Raw genomic sequence first — 19,932 nt, 5'->3', positions numbered from 1 at the left:
GTGAAGGGTCTAGAGGGCAAGACACATGTGGGTGGCTGAGGTCCCTGGGTTTGCTCAGCCCCGAGCAGAGCAGGCTGAGGGGAGGCCTCATGGCGGCCTGCAGCTCCCTCACGAGGGGAGCGGAGGGGCAGGCGCTGAGCTCTGCTCTCTGGGGACAGCGACAGGACCCGAGGGGACAGCATGGAGCTGGGACAGGGGAGGGTCAGGCTGGGGGGTAGGGAAAGGGTCTGCACCCAGAGGGTGGTCGGGCACTGGGACAGGCTGCCCAGGGACATGGTCATGGCACGGAGCCTGACAGAGATCAAGAAGTGCTTGGTCAGTGCTCTCAGACATAGGGTCTGATTTTTGGGTGGAGCAAGGAGTTGGACTGGGTGATCCTTGTGGGCGGTTTCCCACTCGTGACATCCTGTGATTCTGTGACCCCTAGCACCCCACTGGGCAATGTGCCGGGCTTTAACTCTGTTACACTGTATGACGTACAAACGGGATTTAAGAAAAGCTCTTAAAATATGTGGTGGGCACCGGGTAACCCGTGGCCGCCCTCCAGACGCAGCCATTTATTTCACCTTCCCCCCGCGGCTGCTGGCGGGGCTGACAGCGGGGCGAGCCCCAGCCCCTGCCCTGCTTGGCTGCGGCTCCCTCGGCCGCCTCGGGGGCAAACCGGAGGCGAAGAGGTGTGTGTTTGTGTGTATGGTGTACGTGGGGTGTGTGTGTTTTTGTGTCTATTTGTGTGTTTGTGCCCCGTGTGCGTGGCGGGCGGGGCACAGCCTCCTCCCCGCCGCGGGGTGGGGGGATCGCAGCCAGCTCCCTGCCAGCGCCCCGCTCCCAGCCGCCGCATGGTGAGGGGCTGCGGCGGGGGAACCGGGACCGGGAGGGGCCGAGGGGAGGCAGGGACGGAGGGATGGAGGACGGAAGGACGGAAAAAGGAGGAGGCCGGGTGCTGCCGGCTGGTTCCGGCGATGGCGGCCCGGCCGCTTTCGCTTTCGCTTCCCCTTCCCAGCCGGGGCTCGCTGCCTGCGGTCGTGCCCTGCCGGTAGGAGCCGGGTGGGGGGCTGCGGGGCGGCGCCGTGACCCCCTCCGAGCCCCAACCCCAAGCCCCGAGCCCCAGCCCCGAGCCCCAACCCCAAGCCCCGAGCCCCAGCCCCGGGGCCCGTCCCGCTGGGGCCGCCTCCCCCGCAGCCCGGGTGCGCCGGGGGTGTCCCGGGCGGGGGGCGCAGGGAGGGGTTTGGGGGGTTTGGGGGGAATCTGGGTGGGTTTGGGTTTGGTGAAGGTGGCCACAAGTCGCTGGGTCAGCACGGGGTTGGGAGAAGGTACGGCATAGGGTGACGAGTGGCTCGGCGCTGCGTTTCAGGAGGGTTTCTGTGCCCTTCAGGAGAGGGGAGCTGGTGTAGGGCGTGTAGGACATAAAGGTTTCCTTATGTCCCCCATCGCTCGCTGCTTGTGCCCCTGGCCTGCCCTGGCAGGGTGGGGGACGCTCAGGCCTGGGCCACCTGTTGCAGCCGTGGTCCAGGAATACAGAAAAATCCGTGTTAGGGCCCTAATTGCAGGTTGCGGGGCGTTGTGGGACGGGTGCTGCGGCTGCTGAGCTGCCCTGAGCTCGCCCTGCCGGTTCAGCGGTGCCCAGGAAATGCTGGTGTTTGTCCCGTGATGTCTGGCCTTCTGTAGCTGGCTTAAAAGTGTGAGGCAAACAACGCAACAGGCCTGACGTGTTTGCCCCGTGCCTCTCAAAATGCAGTCATGTGCCCTCGCCTTATCCAGATCGAGTTTGTCGTGCTGGATCCACGAGGGCACAGATCCACCGGGAAACACAGCCCCAGCTTTCAGCCCGCCACGTACAGCCGCTGATCCTGGTGGTTCTGCAGGAGATGCCACGTGGGCAGCTCTTCACCCCACTAAGTGGATGTTCACGTCGCTTCATGGGCACTTCAGGGCTAGTCACCGTGTGTTTCAGCCTAACACAGCTGCTTTCCTCTAGTTCCTTTCATAGCAAGTGCAGAAAGGTGTAGTCCAGAACCAAAGTGCACCCCGGCTGTATCCCACACGTTCCTCACTCACTACAGGCCAAGAGAGCAGTAGCAAATACTCTTTGCCACTCAGTTTTGAGGCCAGTACTACTCTGAGAAGTGTTTCAGGTCAGCATTTCTCTGGGTGAGCAGAACTCTTCAGATTTATTCTGCTTTTTCCTTTGGAGAACACTATGCAGTTTACCAGAAGTTCACATTACGTTTGGTTCATGTAACAGCATTTACTGAAATTTTTGATACAAGCATGTTACCGTCATAGCAAGACTTTTCTGACTGACTACAGCTATGTGACTGTGTGATTTCTATGCGCTGCCACAGAATAAGTGGAGATTTCGGGCTACTGTCAGAATTAAATTCACACTTTCACAGTTTGGAATTTTATGTCTGAAAATCCTTTCACCCTTTACCATTATCTGACTCAAAAAGTGAAATGTGATAGCATATGCTGCTTGGACCTCCACTATCTGTGAGAAGAAGTGATTTATTATTTAAGGATCTTGTATGCTTTATATAGCCATTTATTTAGTAAAATAAAGATCAAGCCAGTGAAATGCCTCAGGTCCTGTTGCTTTGTGAAAAGTGCTTTTAAGCAATAGCGTGTAGACTAATCCTTTATGTAAGATACCCTTAAATAATTTGAAGTGTATGGGGTGAAGAAACTGGAGTTCCTCAAGTGGTAGGAATCATAGGTGATTTTCAGAAGTGCAGACACCAAGTTAATGATACTCTTTATTCTAAGTTTAGTTCATAATCATAGTTCAAGTTTGAGGCCATCTCCAGAAAATGTAAATATTAAAAAGAGAGGTATATATAATTTTTGCCACCTCCTAATCTTTTGATAATGCTCCTGTGGTATACTTTGGATATATCTTTTTTATTATTTATTAACACAACTGAAAATTATGCTGCATCTGGGTCTTGAGCACTAAGTGTTACTTGTGTCACCGAAATATAATTGAATTTTGGTACATGAATTTTGGATGAGATAATCTCTAAGAGGCCTATAGCATCAGTGTTTGAAATGACAAGATTCTGTAATTTCTTTGTTTATCAAATTATCTTGCACAGTGAATATAATGAGGAGCAGTTAATTACGTATGGTTTTATCTAACTTTTAATTACTGATTTAATGATATGGTATTCTCTCCAGCTTTTTTGCTCAAACTTAGATGTATTTTAGAGAATCACATCAGCATATTCCAGGCTCACAGAAGTCTAGATTTGGTTGGGCTTGGAGCTTGGTAAGTACCCATAGAGAGGAATGTCCCTCAATATGGCTGAGGGACAGAGAGTCAAGGGATTGACTCTTCTTCTCTGGCACTGGTGAGACCAGCAAGATGGTTTGGGGAAGCACACGATAAACTGGGAGAAACTGGGTGGTGTGAGTTTGGCCAGCCTTAAAAAGAGAAGTTGGAGGAAAGGGAGACCTTGCTGCTGTGTGCGGGAAGGTGTTGAGTAGACTTCTTCTGGAGACACATGGCAGTAATGTGAGAGTGAATGGACACGAGCTGGATTTGATACAGGGAAGGTTTTTGTGGATTTGTTGGTTTCTTTTTAACCTGAAGAATGGTCAAACACTGGAGCAGGGGTCTGAAGAGGGCATGAGTGGCTGTCTAACTGGGCAAGGGCCTGTGCAACCAGATCTGGCTTGTGCTGGGTGGCTTCTGAAAATCCCTTCCAACCTAAGCTGTACTGTTTTTCTGTGATTACTCAAGAAACAGGTGTTAAAGCTTTGGAAATTACTGAAGTTATCCTTAGAAAAACACAAACACAATAAATTATGCAAGAAAGCGTAGATTTCCTTGACATTGCGTCTGGAACTGACGTAGTGTTAGCACACAACCATGTGAAGATAACTTTATTTAGCATATCGTATTAACTTCAAAAAAAAAGGTAAATCTTTCTTGCATTTTTTCTTATTGATAATTTATAGGTTAGAATTTTTATTGTGAAAGCTGCTGTATTGTATGAGAAAACATCAAACAGAAGAGAACATAAGGAGTTTTTATGTTTCTTCCTAAATTTCTCGCTCTTAGTTTGCAGTGAATGGTAGGCATCGGTGCCTTAAAAAGGCTCTTAGACACTGTTGTGTTGGTGAATTCACAGTCTGGGAATTGGGATGGGGTGGAGAAGATGACTGCCCAGAGCCCTGTGTGCAGCTAAATACTTGAATTTTAAGCCATGGCTGTATTCAGATTGCCTGCTCAAGATGTATGGCTACATTAACTCTCCTTTCACAGCGGAACAATTTGAAAACCAACAGGTTAGGTGACTTAACATTCTTATCGATCTCTAGATACCAGTAAAGGTTAGGTACCACGTGAGGGTGAATTTAGCTCGCTCTCAGCTGTGTTTGTGCTAGTGCACAACGGGCTGTGGTTTTCCATTAGTTCACGTTGTGTGAGAAGGCCGAAGAAATTGCGTCGTCTCCTCTTCAGCACGGTTCGGTGTTAAAGAAAAGCACGATTTGGAGACTAAATTTCTTTGAGGAACCAATTTTTAATTAATTCTAGCTCATAAACTAGTGGATTAGTTTATAAGCTGTCAGGAAATTAAATGTGTGCTCAAAGAGAGGAAGTATTACAGTCTGGCATAGGATGCTTTTTGTCTTTTGTTCACGGTAGAAAAAAGTCTGGTCAAAATGGAGTTCAACTGGGAGATACAAGAGGCTTTTTCAAAAGCTTTAAGGACTGTGGTGACCAAGGTATAGTAAAAGACCAGGTGTATGTTTTATCACCTTGCATTTAGGTGTAGTGTGTTTAGGTGGAAAGAGTAAAGCAGCACAAAAGGATATAAAGTTCTTGTTACATCCTGAAAAAGGTGAGGCTGCCCACTGCGTGTTTATTTGAAGAGTTGGACAAAGAACTATTAATATAAATGCACTGGGTAAGGAAGGGGTTTTTAAGGCTCCTTGGTAAGTATCTCCCTGACTGGTTCAGTCAAGACCGAAATCAACTGGTGTCTGCCATGAAGGTCTCTCTGCTGATGGGAACCACAGAGCTCACAAAAACCTGAATGCTCCCGAAATGAAAAATAACGTGTAATTTTAACGTTAATAATACACTTGGCTGCGTGAAAAATAGATTTTTCTTTACCTGTTACATTCTGCTGGGCCTGATCTGTAGCAGGAGGATTACGCTGGTTTAATTACTTGAAATTAGTTCGCTTGCTGGAAGAGTAACCTGATGTAGCTGCTGTCGTAGTACAAGTAATTTAAGATAACTAATTCAGCATGTGTCTTTTTACTCACGCAGTTGTACAAAACTTTCTCATACACGTCTGCCCTTAATTCAACTTCGACTTCCTGTTTTTGTTAATATAGAAAGAAAATCTCATTTAAATAACCTCTGCTTATGCAGTACTAAAACTACAACATTATCTCCATTATCTCACAATAATTTTTCTTGTCTGTTGTGTGCAGTCAGCATAGTGGAATTCCTTTATATTAGTCATGTACTCTGTATATAAATGCTGTTATATACAGCTATATACCTGTTATTATATACATATCTTATTCTAGAGAAGGGAAACTTTGAAATTATGTGTTTTTGTTTTTTTTTTGTTGTTGTTTTATTTTTTTTTACATTTGCAAGGAGTAAAATTCAGGAGGCCTAGGTACTGATTCTGCAATATTTCAGTAACCTGTTTAAGGCATCATCCCACAAAGGGTTTAGTCACCAGCAAGGGACAAATGCAACGTGGAGTGGAAACTTTCAGTCAGATGCTCTTGCTCTTTCTAGAAAGGGAAATTCCAGACTTAATTTTATTGTGGAGCCTTTTCAGGATATGTTTTACAATTTTTCAGATGATTCAGAATGTTAATTGGCAAAACTTGAACTCTGATCAACCAAAGCATCTAATCACAAGCTTTATTCAACCAAAGCCTTCTACGTATCCTTTTGTTGCAACACACATTTGCATCTGCCATATTTAGCTAGCTATTTTTTTTTGTTGTTATTGTTAAATTTTATCTGTGAAAAATGATCCCCAAGTCCTGCAAAGATAGGGGAATAATGCATTTACATGTAAATAAAAATGCTAATAAGGTATGCATTTTTAAGTAGTTAATGCTGCTCAAATGTGGTTTTGGAGTAGATGTGGAAATTATTGGAAAAATGGAATTACCTTCTTTTGCTTGCTTTTAAAAAGTGAATTCACTTTTTTTAAAGTGAATCTAAATGATTACATTTTGTAAGCCTGTAATTTTCTTTGTGTTTATTTTTTGTTTTCTTTTAGGGTTTTTTACCTTGGTAAAGGTATATTGTGCAAATACTAGCTCGAAGGGGGCTTTTTAGGATGTCTGAAGATGATGAAAAAGTTAAGCTCCGTCGAATCGAACCCGCCATTCACAAGTTCATCAAAGTGGCAATTCCGACAGATTTGGAGAGATTAAGAAAACACCAAATAAACATTGAGAAGGTTAGTGTTCGCTTTTTACTAATATAGCTCTTTTTACAGTATAGAAGCTGTCATCCTGAAAGGTTATGCACAGATTTCAATGAAAAGTTGATTATTAAATGTTTTAGTTCTGGCTGAAAATGAAACTTCTGTATTATTGTCTGGTCATTCAGTATGTACAAAGGCCGTAACATTTGTGGGAACCAGTCAGTTTACAGAGTGAGAACCACTACTGTTTTCTGTTAAGAAGCTGTGTTAAGGAAAGCATGCTAATATTCTTATTTTAATTCACTTGTTTGTGGCCAACTATTCTGAATAATTTACCGTTCATACCTATCTTTTTCTATATAGGTTTTTAAACTGAGCTAAAATAAATAGATTAAATTCTAAAACTGAAAAAAATGGAAAATAATAGTACCACATTTTTAGCATGGTTACATGCTTCTTGTTGGTATTAGCTCACTCTTGGTAGTAAAACTGAATATGTTTCCAAGAAAAAATAGTGTTGAATTAAATTCTTGCGTATGCTATGGCCATGCATATACTTCTAAAATAAACACCCCCAGCACAGTTGTCTGGCATGAAATGGCCTTTGTCCATATTGTAATACCCTCATATTCTGCAAAAACAGGATGGCTACATCCACACTGCTGTGTCAGCCTCTAAACAGCAGAAATTCTTTAAATAAGAGAGCCATTTGACCTGGACAAAAGCTTGCCAGGGACAGTTGTAACAATTCAGCAGTACTGGCGATCTGATTTTAGACTCAAAACATAACCACTGTTTATTAGAATAAATATGTAGCCCATTAGCCCATGGAAACTGAAACATCAGTTCATCAAGGACGGTGGTAAGAGATTTACTAGAACAAGTGACACCAATAAAAAAAGAAGAGAGCGAGTGACTCAGTAGATGAGCACACAGTCATAATATCAACGCTGCGATGGAAATTTTGAAATTACTAATAAAATACGTATTTGTTTAGAAAAGATTATGCTTACCACCACAGAAAAATGAGTGACAAGTAGTGTCCAGTGTTCTGCAAAATTCTGTACACGTTTGTGGAAAATCATACCTCTTAGTAGTTTCACAGGCTTATTCGCACTATATAAAATCCAGTGTATATGTAAATCTGTGCAGGACAGCCATCTACAGATTTTTTTACCACATGTGGAACAAATTAAGAAGTTGGAAGAAAACATGATCATTTGTGAACATGATTTTAATTTCCCGACAGGCGTGGTCTGAAGGGTGTGTGTAATGTTATTGTTGAAACTTACATTTTGCTGCTGTCAGTTGTTCACAACTTTACCTTAATTTTACTGTAACTTTACCAAGTGTGCAACCTTTAGGATGAAATTTTCCACGCCAGGTTTCTGCCTTGAGTAGTTTGGGGATGGGGAGGAGGGAGAATAAATCCTTGTAGTCAGAAAATAATGTGTTGTTTAAGTGCTAGTCATTTCTTTTTATAAGAAATGGTTAGCGTAAGGGATAGCAAGTGGGTGATAGCTTACCGATAGTCATTTCTTTCAAAAGCAGTGACATGGTTGGAACAGTAACTTCAGATCTGTTTGTGGGGTGGTCTTCGTTAAAACTGTACATTTTGCTGTGCCTGTAAAAGTCTGCTATATTTTGGCCAGGAGGTGTGATTCTGAAAAAGAAAAATGGTTTGCAGGTACTCAGTAGACACTGGTTAAACTCCACCAGCTGAAGGTTACTGAAGATTTACCCAATGCTGAGCGTACTCCTGTGGCTAGAAATTACAAGAAATCCTGGAGTTGCCAATTTGATTCGTCATGAATCTGGATGAAAACAGGGAGTTTATTTTTCTGTTTTCTTTCCTGTATTTGTGTGCAAGAGGAATCTTCTCCTGGGTCATGTGAATAGAGGATAAAGAGTTGAATGGGGAGCTTGTGAAGAAGTACCTCAGGATGCAAAGTGGAAGTGGTGGTTGACAGTAGAAAGAGAGAAGAATTGGGACAGAGGAAGACCTGGGACTGCTGGGACTCATGATGGCTGATAATAGTTGGACTCCTTTCCTTAAGGGTGTAATAAGGCTGCAATAAGGATATGAACTGCAATATTCACAAATTGAAAAGTGTAGTAGTACAATATTTGCCTGAAGCAATAGCTTCTTAATGAGATGAGCTATTTTTTCAGTCACAGCGTATTGTTTACTCTCTGTTATTCTATATTTGTCTAATTCATTACATTACCTAGATGCCCGTGGATTCAGCATTTTCTTGCCTTGGAATCAGCCACTTTGCTGCAGCTCTGTAGGCAGACTACAGAGTGATAGAGATCCAGAGTCAGTATTAGCTTGATTTGGGTGAGAGGATATGGGAAGAAAGGAGCCTCGCCTGCTGAATTGCTCTGGAGAAGCTTACAGCCTCCAGGATCAGAGCGTACGTTTTCGGCGTGCGTGGCCAGTGCCTAGCAGTGGCTGCAGAACTAGCTAATGGCAGCTAGCAAAGAATAATATGAGATAGGGTGGAATTCAGGGCGTTTAGAGAGCTTTGTAATGTGTGTTTTGTTCAAATAGAGACAGTCCTGGTAGCTAAGTTGTTCCACTAAATAGAGGATGGCATAAAAGCTGTGTCCTTGCCTGAGAGGAGCAAATGGGTGGTCATGGAAAAAAGGTAGAGTGTTGATGGGAGGGGAGGCTGACCTGTCAGTACAGAATGGGAAATGGTTAACAAGGCACATTAACAGGGCACAAATTGTTTTCTTGCACTTTGAAAGTCGATGGTGTAATTAGGGAGGGACAGTGGAGGGGATGAGCATAGCTGTTATGCTGCTTGAATGTTTTTGGAGGAGTATCACTTTGTCCAGCTAGATAGAATCTTTGCTGTGTATTGTTCACATATGGGAAAAAAACAAACAAACAGAAAACAAAACAAAACAAAAAAACCCACTTATTTAGCATCCATAAACACCCCAACAAGAATCTTCAAATGGCATTGGGTGCTGTAATGGGGGATGACCTCGGGAATTGCTACATTTGCTCCATGTGCATGGCTGGTGAGGAGGAGTAGCCAGCTCGTGGTCGATCCTGCTGAAAATCTCTTAGGTATTTAAACAAAGAATAATTACGCCGTATCTACCCAGATAGTGTCACCATGGAAAGGGATAATACACATTTCCACTTAGTTCAGCCTGGGGTTGCTAAACTGAAGTCTTTGTTGAGCCAGCAGCTCAAACGAGTTAAGCATTCTTGTTTTGCAGACAGAAGGGAGAATCTTAGGAAGGATGACATTCTAGAATCTAGAAATTCTAGAGTCTATAAGAAAGTGCAGAAAATTTACATTTTGAATGTAAAAATCTGAGGCAATCTGAAAGTATTTAGGGCATTCCTTGAATTTTTTAGGTTGTTGATGATGTCAGTGTGAATGATCTGTTCAGTCAACATAATAAATTTGCATATCAGAAAAACCCTTAAATACTTGTAAACACAGATCTTAAAATTAAGGCGTTAAGTGCATTTCCTCAAAACATCTCTGTTTTGAAAGCTAGAAGAGGCAGTAAATATTCAGTACAGATTTGTCTTTCTTATTTCGGTTAGCCATTAATAGAAAATGTCTGCATCCCCAGATAGTGTCAGTCTTGACAAATTTGATACTGGAATTAGTAACAAGTGGAATTATTAGAAACGAGTAACTATTCCTAAAACTTTTAAGTAAACACTTGGTAACTATACCAGGAGGTATTCAGCTGTACTGAAGACTTCAGAGGTTCTGTGTATTGATTAAAAAAATGTGACATGAGCATTTATGAGAAGTAATACATACGAGTATAAAATTAGTCCCTGAATGTCTGATTCTTTAAAAAGTCCACACTTTGTGTAACATTATAAAAATTTGAGTTTCTTTATTTTTTTTAAATAGTTTTCGAGCTGTAAGAACTATCAATATTTCAAAGTTTACCCTATTGATAGCTTTATGAGAACGTGAGAACAAAAATACAGCAAACCTGAATTTGAAATCTATCACTCTAGATATTTGTGAATGATCAGAACATTAGCAGTAGTTTGGTTGAAGTACTTCCATAATCGTTTACATTTGTACATCTTATATACAATGATGGCATTTTAACCGTAATGAATGTGTTACAGTGCTTCTGTGAGCTGTCAGCATCAGCAGCTTAAATGGTTTTCTCAAAAATATTTTTTGTAAAATTAACTTTCAGCCATGCAAACCAAATATCCCTGGGGTAAAAGGATAATATTGTAGAATCTAGTCTTGTTTATTTTACAGGCTACTTTTAAGCAAAAATCACTAATTATGTCAAATTGCTTAGAGCAGCAACATTATTTACTTATGATGAAGCCAATATCTCTAACCTCATTTCATGAATATTGATTTAAACCTGAGGTTCCAGAGATAGTCCAAACAATTAATCTACTAAATCACTGTTTGAAGAAACTATAAAATCAATATATAATGAAATTTGACCTTGAGTATACCTTTCCAGAGGAAGTGTCTACCATATATCCATCATCATAGCATCGCTTCTCAAAGGTGACAAGGAAACACTTTTTGGAGTTCAACTTTACATGTGAGCCTTTCTAAAGATTTAAACATTAAGAAATCAGTAATCTATTCTTGTTTTTGTTTTTAATTTCATTTTTTTTTACCCAAAAACTTCTTTTTTTTTTTTTTTTTTTTTAAAGCATGTTATCTGGATTAGAAGGCCTTTCACTCCAAATCAGGTTATAAAATGCATGCATATCAAAAGGAGTTTCAGCTTTCTGTTAGCCTCTGTCAGATGAAAGTAAGGTGGAGAGGTGGAGATAGTGGCACGCTGCCCTGAAATTTGTTGGCGATAGGTGACTGTCCTTAAAAAAAAATATATATATATATATATAATTTATTATTATATATTATAATGTTATATTAATATACATTATATGTATGCGAATGCTAAAAAAAGATTATGCTTAATCCTAAAAAAAAAATAATAGTGTTGTAAGACATAGCATTCTTTTCTCTGTTGCTCTCAGTTTTAATTTTGTTTCCTGTGACTGTGCCAAAGTTAAAAAGCATTTTGTGAAACACTGTCTTTGGCTAGGGACCGTTGATGTGGTGAGAAGATACCTAAAGGAGAGGTGACACAAAATGAGAAAATAAGAAATCTGGGTCTTACTGCAGTCTTCATCACAGTGTATACGTTTGCCTAAGACGTTTATTGTCTAAACTGACATTTATTAAGATTTTAGAAACATTGGTGGGCACTGCCTGCTACAAAAATGAATGCAGGGGGTATTCTGAAAAGTTAAGGAAAGAGAGGTTAAGAAGGAAGAATTCTCTGCCCATGTGAATGCCATTGCCCCAGGTGTATTAAGTCACTGAATTGTTTGACGTCATCACTTGCATACTATGAATTTCAAAGCAGTGCTTTCAATAAACGTTCTGAGCATTTCTGCTAGAAATGATTAAGAGCAGTAAAGGTTTCCTAAGGAATTATTGTTCTTCTTTGGGAAAATTCCTTTTTTTCATTATTGAGAATGTGGACAGTGTATCGTAGTCGGTTGAAATTGAAAAGATATTTTTTCCCCAAACCCTTCTTGTTCCCCCCTCAGAAATTCTTGTTTCAGTATTTTTTCAGGGGTGACTCAATTGGAAGATCTAATGCTGATACAGCCTTGTTGTGTGTTTTGTTTTACAGAGTAATGGTAATAATTTTAATGGCATGATAATTTATGCAGAAGTTGGTAGTTTCCTAGAAAAATCACTTTAATATATCTTAATTTAACATTAAACATTTTCTCTTACAAAAGACTACAGTATTAAGATCTGTTTTCTCTTAAAACAAGAAGTAAATTCATATTTCTTTTCATATTTTAGAAAAATGAGTAACTTGTGTTCTGTGTTGCTCTGGCCTCTATAATTAAGCAGAGAATTATTAAAAGATGTACACTGTGGATAAAGTGATTTTTTAATTGGGACCAACGCATATTAGGCAATTGGGGTGTTAACGTCTACATAAAAATACATCAGAAATCATGGTAAATATTTTATTACTTAAACAATTTAAAAGAATGTCCTAATATTGTCAAGTATTGTAACTGGATTCTTTGATGGCTTCAGCACCTATTCCAGGAACCACAGTTTCTATTTTTCTATCATTTTACTAAAGAATTCTCTATTTTGATGACAATGTATGTATCTGTTAAGTCCACAGGGACAACAATAGCAGGGATTGATTTATTTTTATGACAAAAAGGTTTACGTGTGTTCATATGCAATGATTTTGCAAAACTTGCTTTCAACTAGTGGAATAATTACTCCAGTCTGTCCTGTGCCTAAATGCCTATAACTCAGCTATTTTACCATCAGTTTGGGAAAATTAAAGTGATTATTTATTGAATTTTCCTTTTTCTGCTTAGCCACTTGGTAAAAATAGCAATAAAATGAAGTATTTTTCTTTTATTTTAGTATCAAAGATGCAGACTTTGGGATAGATTGCACGATGAGCACATCAACGCAGGACGAACAGTTCAGGTAAGGATACTAAAATCACCATGGCATTAATGGAATTAAATATTCCATTATTAAATTCCATATAATACTGGTTGCTTCAGAGACAGATCTTGACAGAGAAGTGTATTTGACAGATGGATTTGACAGGTATGTGGTGTTGCTTTACTTTGTTTAAGAGGTTAGGGATTTCCTAATTGTATATTGTGAGGCAAATACTGTCAGAAAGGTTTTGAAACATATAACAACAATGGGTCATCACTGGGAATTTTCAGAATTCTTGAACAATACTTACTCACCTCTTCAAGTAAAGCTGTCTTATAATAAATTTCGGTGTGTAAACTTATGGTGAATTTTTAGACACTGAGTATCACTCGAAATACACAAGTAACTGCTGGTGTCCCAATCAGTATTTGTGTATAGCTTAAAGTGAAACAAAGTTTGGAAACTTTGGTCTTCAGTAAGCTATCCTATGGCATTACTAAATTAGATGATGTTAATTGCAATAATAAGATAATATTGGTTCTAAAGTATGGTTTCAGCCCAAACACAGAACATCTGGACTACTAGTTTGGTGTGCAAATCTATTATTAGACACATCATGTCATCAAAGGATGAAATACCAGACCCATTTGTGTGCATGGCATCATCTCGGTGACTTCATGCATAGTCAACCATAACTCAGCAGACAGGGAATCTCACATCTGTTTTTTAAAAAAACGCATGTCTGGATGAAAATGGTGCCAAAGCTAATGCCAAACATCAGTCTTCATGCTGCTAAATAGTACGCAGCCAAAGAAGATTATCAGTGCAGAAAACCACGAAGACCAGATCTGCATTACAACATTCTGCTGACGCAGATATAGCAGCCAGTGGTTATAACACTGCTGTACTGGCAAAACTCTGGGAACAGATGTATTTTAGCCAGCAGGAGAGGCATCTTGTGTTGGTTTCACATGTGGTTTTCAGAGCAGGAGTATGATTGTGTTGCCAGAACAAACCATTTGTGACCCGTACTGCCTCATGACAAGCAGGCTTTGCCAGTAGGGGTAGCACAGTTCTAAAACACTGTGTTTTATAATTATGATACTGTGAGTTCCCATGTTTGTTGCAATACCTTCCCAACTCCTATGGGAAATGAGGCCAGAAAAAAAAAAAAAAAAAAAAAAAAGCATGAAAAAAATCAGAAATAACTTAATCCTAATTGAACAACAGTATTAGACAGAAGTCAGAGCTAGAGGTACATGTCTTTTTTTGAGGACTGGAAGGTATTAAAGAGGTTTTATAGTGTAGATGTTAAGAAGTTATACCTGAAATCCACTTGATTTTTCTCTTATTTGGAGGTTTGCATGTTTATTATGTTTTTCACCAAACACTTTTGAAATTTGAATATGTTTATTGTTAGTGTTAGCAAAAGAGTCTGCCAAAGGTGTTTGCAAAATCAGTCCTATTAAAACAATGTCATTCTAACAGGTGTGTAGAAAGCAGGTGTTTGCCTATGTCTGTGCTCAAATCTATTTTCACGTATAAGGGGTAGGAAAGGCTACTCTTGGAACTCCTTATCATGAGTACCATTTGTCTACCAAGACAAACTCTTGATAAGAGTTAGGGCAATAGCAGTCATGTTGAGGATGTTGTTTTTAAATACATGAAGTGCTCTAGTAATAAAAACTCTTACTTGTCTCTAGAAAGATTTATGCTTGTCTTGAGCCTAAAGCCTGCCATTTTCACTTTCAGTCAAAACAGATTTTTTTATTTTTTATATAATACTTTTTGCTTTTAGATCTGGGTGCAGGTTACACACTAACACACATATGGATACCCACAGAGCAGAATAAGTATCAGGGTCCATGCAGAAGTGTGGAGTAGCTCTCTGTTTTAATTAAAAGAGTTAGTAGTCTAGAGTACTTGATAATAAATTATACGACATGTAGAATGTGTTTGCTGTAAGCTGTTTAAATGTTTACCAATGGACTTGTGATCTGTTTGTTTGTGAAGAAATCAGATTAATTATTGTGATACCAAATGTTCTCTGCAGCACACACTTTGCTCTCAAAATTAGATGTTGTAAAAATACATTAGGGATCCCTAAATCAATATTGACCCAAGGCATCCGCCACAGGTTTTAGACAAATATATGCACAGCCACTCTACATTTAATCCATGTGCACATAATTAGCCATTTTTCTGAATTTTCAGTTTACCCAGAATAATTACTTCTGTTGTACGTTTGATGATGGTCAAAATTATAATAGAAGGATAGCATAAGTGTGTTATACCTCTTCTTTCTGGTGACTGGGTGCCACATTAAAAACTTCTAAAAAGGAAAGTGAAGAAAGTGGGAAAATCTTTGTGTGAGAGATTATGACACCCTTTCAGAAATACTAAGAAAATGGCTTTTGTATACAATATTTTTTATGGTGTCAGGGAAGGGTCATGTAAAATCAGTTCACTGCTGTAGCCTGTTGCCATCTGTAGGGTAAATATAGCCAAGATTTAGATTTTATTTGACCTGCATCAAAACCTGCATTTTATCATATCCCCAACATTTCGTTCTTCCTGAACTGATCCTGTGGGGGCTGCCCGCAGGCAGCAGCTCCTCAAGCACTGCTCCCACACGGCTCCGTCCCACGGGGTCCATCCATCCATCCACCAGGAGCAAACTGCTCCAGCACGGGTCCCCCATGGGTGGGCGGCAGCTCCCCCCAGACCCCCTGCTCCTGCGTGGGCTCCTCTCCACGGGCTGCAGCTCCGGCCCGGGGCCTGCTCCTGCGGGGGCTCTCCATGGGCCGCCACAGTAATGGGTAGTGTTAGGGGCCATGTAGTCTAACAGTGGTAGAGCGAGTGAAGTGCTGGAGCTTCTGAGTGCTCTCGGACATCCGTACTGCCAAGGACATGTGGCTGAAGCAGATACTTACATGGGGAATTTTCAGGTAGCTGTTGCTGGGAGCCTTAGATAGAGCTTCATTTTTTTTCCATAACTGGTGGAGATACCACACATTGCATGGAAAAGACCGAAGTCATAAGTATAAAATGATCCTGCAAATCAAATACTTTCTGCCTTTTCGAGGGTTTTGGCCTCATCTCAGCCCACTGACATTTGTGTAAGGTGAGGCCGTGCAGGTGCAGTGTTTATCCTCACGTCCAGGGCCTCGTGCTGGGTCAACACTGAAGCACGGCAGTGTGCTTAACGCTCTTTGTCCCTGCCCCTTTCCATTGTGCTGTTATTTGTCTGTAATGAGCAGCATGCTCCGTGCCACGTCACTGGCAGTGCAGGTCACTGTGTGTCTTTGCATGCAGTCCAATGAGAATTGAATTATTTCTTTTTCTTTTTTGTTGTCACCAGTTACTTGTTCGCAAATGTAATGAAATTGCTTGCCCGTGAGAGGCGGCTGTTTTTGGTACAACGTTTGTGGTGATGTCCTCAAGCGTCACGTATTAGAGCATAGAGTGGTGATGGTATTTTTAGGTGTCCTACGGTAAGTCTGTGAAAACGCAGCACCAATTTTTCATCATTATATTACCTTGAAGAGTCAGCTGTCACCATTAGGAAAAAACCATACTGCTGTGAAAAAACCAATACTGAAAAAGATGAAGAAAAGGGTTCTACTCTTTAATGTAAATAAGGTGTGTTGGTTTGCTGAAAAGTGCTGTTAAGACTTCTGAATTCCTTCGGGAGTCTGTCCCTTTTCTCACCTGTCCAAAACATCTGTAGACAAACCGCCATTTGTAATGCATTTAGGAGGAGCAGAATATGGGAAGACACTTTGTGTTTTTAGAGGTAATTCTAAAAGCTGAATGATTATTACGATTCCCTCTCTCCTTTATTTAAAATAGGTGCTGAGTAATGAGGTAGGCTTAATGGGCAGATGTGTGCAGACATTTTCAGCAACAGGGATTTTCACTTTCTTTTTAGGAAAGGTTTAATGAAGCCCTCTTGGCTCATTTGTGTCCTTTTGCATTTTACTTTATGGTATAAATTTATAATTTATTCTATACTTTTTACTGAATGGTTTGTAAAGATCTGGAAAGTGCAACTACAATGTGTGTGGCTTCTCTGTTTCTTTCTGTTTTGGATGTGTTGATAGAGTCAGTAGGATTTTCGCAGTAGTTGTGAAAATCGTGACACCTTCCATTTGCATTTCTGAAAAAAAATGTATTTATTTACATAATCTACCATCCCGGTGGATCTCTTAGCTTTACCTCCAAATCTGTGGACGCTTTAGAAAAACTGGGCTCAAACTCCATGTCTCTTCCTCAGTTCTGCACCTATTCAAGTACAGTGAACCTTATCTCAATCGAGTCCTTTGAGACCCAGTGATGAAAGCTTTGTGTAATAGCCATTACTCCCATTGTTAAGCAAAAATATGGAAATGGCATAAAGCTGTGAGAGACTTAGGGATTTTGGTGGAGAGGGCAGGATTAGAATTATTAATGATGTCGGGAAGAGACCTGAAAAATCAATATGGTCAGCGTTGGTAGGATTACAGGACTTTTTCCATACTTTTAAGGAGTATGGTCTGAATCTGGACTGATTCGGAGAGAGAAATGAAAATGGTCAGAAAATTAGACTTACTTGGAAAGACTAAAAAAATTTTTTTGCCCAACAAGTGCCTGACACCAGCATGTTGTCTGCTTGCAAACATGAAAAAGGTCACTGCACAGAGGACAGGGCTTTTCTTCCTCTATTTTGAACAGAATTAGAAATACCCGGTTTAAAATGATGCAAGACGTTTCGGCATTAGATTCAACATGAGGAAAAATGCAGTGGGAATTAGGATAACGAATTCTTGCAATAGAATATCAAGAACGTTGCAGCTCTTCACAAAGACGTCCTTTCAAGACCAGATCAGATAAGCAACTGTCCGAAATAAAATAGGGGCAGCTGATCATGCTTTGAAGGGCTGACTTCACAAAGGTTTTGCCAGCTTTATCCTACAATTTTTGTGAGAAGACTATTTGAAACAGATTGTTACCTTCTTTTTTTCTGTTGTTGTTGTTGTTCTTTTTGAAAGTTAACAGACCAAAATTCCAAGTATTATAGAGAAAAATTCTGCATCTTCTTGGCCAAATTCGATGAATTCAAACCCAAGGAATTTGCATAAATTATTACCTTCCTCACTGAGTAAACATGGTTTTAAAACTGGAAACAGCTGGAAGGAGGGTGATGTTCTTCTCTGCTCTCCCCAGAGATTAAGCTCTGCCCCATTAAAAAGATTATGAAAAGAAGTCAGAGTCATTTGCATTTCTGTAACATTTATCAAGTTACTCCCTGGTGAGCTCCTGAGATGTCTCCTGACAGCGGGGCTTCGGGCCCTTTCCAGGCTGATCCCATGTAGCTTCTGTTTAATTGGCAGTACGTGGAACAGGAGTCCTCTCCACATCCACAGTCTAAGAGGTACTAAAATAAAATTTCACCAAATATGCAAATACTATCATTTGATTCCTGTCTTCTTTCTCACAAATATTTGATCAGCAGTATTATAATGAACAAGGAAACTATGGTTCTGACCAACTTCACTCAGTCTTCTCCATATCATAGAGTCATAGACTGCGTTGGGTTGGAAGGGACCTTAAAGATTATATATTTATATATATGTATATATGTAATATATGTAATATATGTAATATGTATATATGTAATCATATATTATATGAGTCTTGCAAACACAATAATTAAATGCTGTGTCTAGACATTCCCATTTGGTCTTCTAAATTTCATTGTAAGGTTGTATAAAATGAGAATTTGGGCACGTGGTGGAATTTGGGCATGTGGTGGACTATGACAATGACAGCATTCTGCCCTTCTTAGTGCCTATTGGCAGGCGATGGGAGAAAGTAACAAGAGGAGTAAGGTAGTTCCTTAAATTAAGGTGAAAAGTGTATACAGAAAATTATTGTACCATGTTTCTAATTCAACTCAGTATCTTGCAAAATTATTTCTTGTGTCTCTTTCCCTGTTTGTTTTGTTGTTAATTAGTGGTTTTACCTGGGATTAACCTTAAATAATGTAGCGTAAATTGACTGGTGATAGTATTAATTTAAGCATACAATAGAATATTCCCTCAGTAATTTGACAAATGATTTTTACAAATCAATAGCTCTTTCTTTGGTTGCCTAATAGGACTTGTGCAGTGTTACTTGAATTTGTTGTTGATTAATCTCCTTCTTCTCTAATTGTATTTCTGTAATTTTTTTCATGTGTGTTAAAAAACGTTAGTTCTGCTAGTGTATATAAATAAGTTCCATTTGTTTCCTCCTTTTCCAGTTATGCAATGTTGCTTTCCTAAGGCATTACCTGTACCTGATTTGCATTACTGGAAAGAAACCTTTCTTTTCCTAACCTGTCTGTGGTGTTAATCCATTCTCTTGTTCTGATATTAGAATATTCAAACCAATTGGTAAATAGTGCAATGGATAATATAATTTGTTGTATCTCCTTATAATATAATGCACTGACTATAGTTTTTTTACAGTATTTTTTTTATAATTACATAAAAATGTGTCCTAAAGCAATGAGTAGTATAATTTGAACTATAAATTTCTTCTGTTCTACTGTTTTTTTTAGGGAAAGAAAAGTTGCATGCATTTTTAGATTTTAAAAGCCTAGGCAATAAAATACCTCTGTTTTGCTGTAGACAAAAATTTATGTCACAGGAGATGCCTGCACACAGACTATTCCTGCTACTTGTGAATAGCTCATATCTTCTTAAAACCCTTGTAATTAAAGAGATATTTTTGTATCTTATTATATTTGATATTCCAGTCAAACAAATATATTTGCCCTTCCTCTGAAAAAGAATATATTGAATAAAAAAAAAAAAAAAAAAAAAAAGTAATCCTTCTCCTTTGTCTATAAAGATGTCTTTACAAATGAAGTTGATTGCTTTGGGAAAATTAGGGATTGCAAATTATTGCATCCTGAAGTGCATTAATCAACACAGTCACTTATATAAAAAAATAAATAAATTGAGAAGCAATTGCTTATTTTATTGGGACATTATCTCAACTTGTTGCGACTTGTGTAAATATTT

At 39.6% G+C, this 19,932-nt stretch overlaps 1 protein-coding gene across 5 annotated transcripts in view; it reads left to right on the top strand.

Annotated features, from left to right (window-relative positions):
- The first annotated feature begins 529 nt into the window (after window positions 1-529).
- The window catches only part of STX17 (syntaxin 17), a 32,084-nt gene continuing 12,681 nt past the window's right edge, over window positions 530-19,932 (top strand). The window contains exons 1-3 of one of the 5 annotated variants that reach the window (XM_082753823.1): window positions 530-674; window positions 6,261-6,443; window positions 12,857-12,922. In XM_082753823.1, coding sequence (XP_082609949.1) covers window positions 6,321-6,443; window positions 12,857-12,922 — 189 coding nt within the window. In that variant the 5' untranslated portion in view covers window positions 530-674; window positions 6,261-6,320. Of the gene's footprint in view, window positions 675-763; window positions 840-946; window positions 1,034-1,162; window positions 1,185-4,636; window positions 4,729-6,260; window positions 6,444-12,856; window positions 12,923-19,932 lie in introns of those variants that run through there. The other 4 variants (XM_082753822.1, XM_082753821.1, XM_082753825.1 and 1 more) reach the window with 4 other exon arrangements.

The sequence above is a fragment of the Aythya marila genome, assembly GCF_965140915.1.
Source record: "Aythya marila genome assembly, chromosome: 2".
In the NCBI taxonomy this organism is placed as follows: Eukaryota; Metazoa; Chordata; class Aves; order Anseriformes; family Anatidae; genus Aythya; species Aythya marila.
The sequence above is the reverse complement of the archived record's forward strand: the minus strand, read 5'-3'. Positions and strand labels throughout refer to the sequence as shown.